The sequence below is a fragment of the Parus major genome, chromosome 28, assembly GCF_001522545.3.
Source record: "Parus major isolate Abel chromosome 28, Parus_major1.1, whole genome shotgun sequence".
Classification (NCBI taxonomy): domain Eukaryota; kingdom Metazoa; phylum Chordata; class Aves; order Passeriformes; family Paridae; genus Parus; species Parus major.
The window spans coordinates 3,879,437-3,884,954 of NC_031797.1; the positions used below are offsets into that span (position 1 = coordinate 3,879,437).

Here is a 5,518-nt window from a genome sequence, read left to right on the forward strand (position 1 = left end):
ATCCCAAAAAAACCAACCCCAAACCCCCCCCCTCCCTTCTTTTCTTTTATTTTCTTTTTGCTTTTTGCTTTGTTCTGGTGCAAACCTCCTGCCCAGTTCACCTCCAGTGCTGGGAAGATGGAGAACCCATCTGCTTTTGACTTTTCTAATTTTCTAATGAGGCAACCAGTTTTATTAATTGCTAATGAGACTATGGTCTATTTTTGTATCAAAAAGAAAAAAAAAATTAGGAAAGAAAAAAGCTTTTTTTTTTTTTTCCTTCTAAAACTGTGCCTCCCTTTTCCTTTTAGGCCAAGTGCTCGGGACCTTTTTCTTTGCAGTATTACTAAAACTGCCCCAGGAGTCACCCAGAGGAGTGACTTTATTCCTTGATCCATGAGAGGAGGGGGTGGGGGGTGCTCTGCTCTCTCCTGGGATATTTTTTATTTTTTATTTTTTATTTTGTGTGTGTGTGTCTTTGCAAGGCAGCAGCAAATCCTGGTGAGAGCAGCAAGGTGCTGTTTTCCCACGCAGATCCTTTCCACTGGTGTGCTTTATCTCAGCCAGCTTCTCCCTGCAGTCCTGCTTCCTGATTTTTATTTTTTTGGAGGTTTTTTTTAAATTCTTTGGATTGAAGGGAACGTTTTAGAGTATGGCCAGGGTGTGAGAAACACTCCAAAAAGCACAAAGGTGTCCTTTAACTCTGCTGTTCCTTTCTTTCTCTCCCCTCTCCCCTTTTTAATCCTGCCAGCCTGTGGGATTTGACTTCTTCCCGCTTCCGTTTATCTCAAAGTAAAGGATTCCTTCCCTGTGGAGTCTCCTTCCCTTGGAGGTTGCACTGAAGAGCCTTTCACCCTTTGAAGGAGAGGAATGGCAGAGTTAAGGAGGGAAACACTTCTTCAAACAAGGAGTAACTTGGAGCTTTTTTGTTTTGTTTTTTTTTTTTTCCCCTGCCCCAAAGGAATCGTGGGTCCATCTGCTGTATTAAAAAAATAGGAGATAAAACGATTATTAATTATTATTATTATTATTATTATAATAATTTCATTGTTGTCACACAGCCAGGGCCACTGCTTTTTGCTTTGTCACTTTATTCTGAGGTCTCTCCCTGTGCATCCAGGGCTTGGCCGTCCCCTTCTCCCAGGGAAAGGTGGCAGCCAGAGGGACACGGTGGCCCTGGGAACGCCACTGGAACTCCACCAGTCTCCCACTGGTGCCCAAACCCCTGGAGAAGGAGGGTGGGAAGAGATTCTGTGCCCAAGGAGCGCAGGGGGAGCACCCCAGAACCCCCCCAGGGCATTCCTGCTGGGAATCCCGGGGGTCAGCAACGCTTTGCTCCCGTCCCTTCCTTCCCCAAATCCAACCCCGAGCTCACCACCTGCCTCTGGTGCTTCTGGAAGGTGCTGGGGGTTTGTGTCAGGAGAACTTGGTGGGGTTCCTGCCGGGAATCCCAGCTGGGAATCGCGCGGGGGGAGCCGTGGGGGTCCGGGAGGGGACCAGGAGCACCTGGGATGTCCCAAATCCTCAGCCCCGCTCCGGGCTCGTCGCTGAAAACCCAGCACCTGCCCAACCCCACAGTCTGGGCTGGAAAAACTGAATTTCCCCAGTGCTGGGGCTCGGTGGGGGCTTCGTTCCGGCTGCGGAGGAGGCGGAACTCGGGATGGCAGAAGAGGCAGCAGCTACAAACCCAGGATGAGTAAATTCTTCCATGGAAACACTTCTCCTGACCCTTAATATTTTGCAAGGAGGGGTGTTTGTTTTTTTTTTTTTTTGTTGTTGTTGTTGCTTGGGGAGGGGGGGATAGAGATGGATCTCAATCTTTATACATCTGCTATAAGATATTTTTGCAAACAGAGTTGTATACAAAGATGTATTGTGTACATTTACATGTATATTCTGGAACTTCTAAAAAATTTGAATATAAAAAAAAAACCCTGAAAATATTTAATGAATTATCCAAACTGTGAGACCCAATTAGCATCCACCAACTTCCTGCTTCACTTTTCTTTTGGACTGTGTTAAAGAATTGTAGTCGAATCTGCCTTTTTATTTTTCTTTTTTATTTTTCTTTTTATTTTTTTTTTTTTTTTCTTTTTAGAGACGACGAAGCTTAGGCAAAATTTTGTGCTTTTTGGGTTAATAGAAACCAGTTCTAGGTGATTAAGTATGATCTTAACTTATTGATACTGTGTTTTACTTTGTAATATTGTACTGTGGATAAAAAACTATATTGAGCCATGGAGTTGGAGTTTACAAAAGAGCTTTTCACTTTGCCAAAATGTTACAATTTCAAGGCAGCATAGTCTTCAGCTTTCCTAATCTTTTTTCTTAAGAGCTAGTGTCCTTTTTTTGTACACTAAAAAAGCTGAATGCTGATTTTGCAACATATAATAAATTCACTGTATTGGAAAACAAGCAGACAATAAGGTTGTGGATTTCTTTTCAATGCTTCTCCCTGCAAGGAAACTGAAAAGGGAAAGGTGATAAATGGCTGGCGTGGAGCTTGGAAGCAGGAAACGGGAAGGAACCGGGTCACTCGAGTGAGCTGAAGTGTCAGAGCAGGGAGTAGGTAAGAAAGAGGAGAGGGAAGAGGTGTTTGGAGCGGGGCAGCTCCTTGGAACGCCGCGCTGGGCTCGGCCTCCAGCCCTGGCACCAGCTGGGGGCTTCCCACTGCAGCACCCGCCGGGATTTTGGAGGAAAAGCGGCTCTGGAAGAGGCTCTGGATGCTGCTGGAGGCTCGGGGATGCTCCTCTGTGGGAGTGTGAGGCTCATCCCGGCGGTGCTGCTGCAGCAGGAGCTGGGGATGGGCTCCCACCTCCTCCCACCTGGCTGAACCATCCCAAAAAAGCTCGGGATGCAGCTCGGGCTGTCCCTGGCCCTGCCTTCAGCAGCATCCACGCAAAATAAAATCAAGAATAAAACTACTCAGGAGTGAAACGGCCTCGGAATCGCTGCTGTGTTCCTGCTGCCTCCCTCCTGGAGCAGAGGGTGACAGACTCGGGGCTGGAGGCCACAGGTGCTGCATCCCCTGTGTCCAGAACCAGCTTGGCTTGAGTCCTGGATTCGGGATTGTCCCTCCAAAACAGCAAACTAGGGAGAAGGTGACAATAATCCAGGGGTCAAATGACGTTTTTGCAGTCTTGGTTTATTTTTTAAAAGGTGTCCTTGTAGCTGACACGGCAGCACCTGCACAGGGGGACACTGGGTGGGACGGAGCAGGAGCTGAGCCCAGGCTCTTGCAAATCCCCAAATCCTCCAGTTTTCGTTTCAGAGGTGGCTTCTGAGCCAAGCTCTGCACCCCAGGCCCCCTTTTCACCCTCCGCGAGCTTCCCCCGGGGCTGTGAGCGGCTCCAAGGCCGGCTCCTGCCCCGCGGGGACGCTCGCACAGGAAGGGTCCCCATCCCCTCCCAGCTTTCCTGGGGAATTCCTCCCAACCGCTGGCAGCTCCGGCGCTGCCCGGGGTCACGCATTGAGCTCATTAACTCGGAGCTGCCCCAGTGGAAATTTACTGGCTGCGTTCGCTGTGCCAGAGCCAGCCGGGCTCTGCCGCCGCCGCCGCCTTATCGGCCCCGCCGGGAGCCGGGAGCGCCGCACCGGGAGCATCCCCGCGCTCCGGCTCCTCCCGGCCGCCCAAACCGAGCTCCGGAGGAGCCCCGCGCTCCGATAATTCACTGATAACTCAGGTCACGCTCGGGAAAAGTCGCTTCGCACCGCATCTTGCGCAAACCGCCCCTAATTTGGGGTCAGGCAGGCGTGGGAAGGCCCTGGCCGGCTTTCAGGGATGCTGGAAACGCGGTGACAGCGCTGTGGGGTTTTTCCCCCGTGGGTTTTTAACCCTGTTGGGTATTTTTTTTTTCCCCTCCATGGGTTTTTTTCCCCTGTGGATTTTTCCCCCCCGTGGGTTTTTTCCCTGGGCACCTTTCGCCGCTCGTGGCTCGTTTACATGAGGAAGCTCATTAGAATAATTTGTCCTCGCCACGGTCCGATGGCTCTGGTCCCTCTCCCAGAGCAGCTGCTGCACCTCCAGCGCCGGGCACGACCCCCGAAATCCCCCTCCGCTCCCTCCCTGGCAGGCGTGGGCCCGACCTTGGGCAAGCAGCGCCCGGCCGGCGATGGCACAGGGAGAGGGAGGAGGATGAGGAGCTGCCAGCGGGGATAATGAAGGGCCTGGGATTGTGTTACACCAGGGGAAAAAACCCAACTGCGGAGGGAGGAAAACGTGGCAAGGGAACGCTGAGGCTGCCGCAAGGCACAAATCTGGGGCTGGCGGGGGGAGACAGAGGCAGGACCCCCCCACCCCCAGCCCAGCCCTTCCCAGCCCTCGCAGCATCTCCGGCTGAACCTGCTTAGAATGAAGCGCTGCAGAATTTGGGAGCCCCCCGGGGGGGGCTGCGTGGCCTGGATCCCCATCCCGGGCTTGGAGCGGGGGGTCTGCTGGAAGCGGGGGGTGGGCACCATTGCTGGGGGAGCGGGGCCGGTCGCTATGGCTCCGCTACGGCTCCGCTGGCCCCCGGCCAGCCCCCGGCAGCTGGGGAGCGAAGGCACTGGGCGGCCGGCCCGGGCTCCCGGCCCATGGACGCGTTGGGCGAGCGGGAACAAGGGAGCCCCGCTCATGCGGTGCCGAGCGTGGGAGGAGTGGGAAGGGAGTGGGGGAAGGAACAATGGTGGGAGTTATGGGAGGGGGGCGAGAAAAAAAAAAAAAAAAAAAGTAAAAAAATAAGGGAAGAAAAAAAAAAAGAGGAAAAGCAGTGGAAAAATACCAGTTCTGGGCCCCTGGCAGCGCTGCCCGGACCCTCCCCGCCCCAGGATTATTGTACAAAGAAATGTTATTTTTGTTTCAATAATTTGCTGAGGCACTGGCATTCCAGCGCGGGGCTCGTTTTGTCCTCCAGCCCGGCACCAAGGGATCATTGTTCCTCCATGGCCAAGGGGCCGGACACGGGCCCCCGGCACCGCCGTGCCCTCCACCGCCGCCTCTCCCCGCGGCCGCCCGGCCGCAGGTGCCCTCCGGGGTCGGTCCCGGTGGGTCCCGTCCCGCTGCGTGCCGGAGGCTGGGTGGCGATGGCAGCGAGCCCCGAGGAGCGGGGTGGGTGGCGGAGGAGGGCAGAGCTGTCCTCGCCGTGTCTGCGGGGAGCGAGGGTGGGGAGGGGGCCGGGGCGTTGCTCCGGCTCCGGGGGCCCCTTTGAAGCGGGGCGGGCCATTGAAAGGCAGCGGGACCCCGGGGGCCGCCAGCGGGGGGGCGGCCACGACCCCTTTCTCTGCGCTCCCCGGGCCCACACGGGGGGTGCGGCCTCACACAGGGGCCGGTGCCCCCGGCAGCGCCCGCGGGGACCGGGCTGTGCGCCCTGGGAGCTCCGGGGCTCCGCTCCGGGGTCTCCGGCGAGCCGTGACTTTTGGGGCAGCTCTGGGGTGTCCATGGCGGGGGCTGTGGGGTGCCGTGACCTTCGGGGTGTCCGTGCCGGGGGCTCCATGACTTTTGGGGCGCCCAGCCCGGGGGCAGCAGCAGGATGACAGGGGCTGCGCGGTGCCGGTGCCGGTG

The 5,518-nt window shown here is 55.6% G+C and overlaps 1 protein-coding gene across 1 annotated transcript in view; it reads left to right on the plus strand.

The window, feature by feature from the left end:
- The first annotated feature begins 631 nt into the window (after window positions 1-631).
- ISYNA1 (inositol-3-phosphate synthase 1) overlaps window positions 632-5,518 on the plus strand; it is a 9,900-nt gene continuing 5,013 nt past the window's right edge. Inside the window, exons 1-4 of the mRNA XM_015651497.1 lie at window positions 632-640; window positions 1,100-1,217; window positions 1,380-1,522; window positions 3,078-3,080. Of these exons, the coding sequence (XP_015506983.1) occupies window positions 632-640; window positions 1,100-1,217; window positions 1,380-1,522; window positions 3,078-3,080 (273 nt within the window). The remainder of the gene's footprint in view (window positions 641-1,099; window positions 1,218-1,379; window positions 1,523-3,077; window positions 3,081-5,518) is intronic.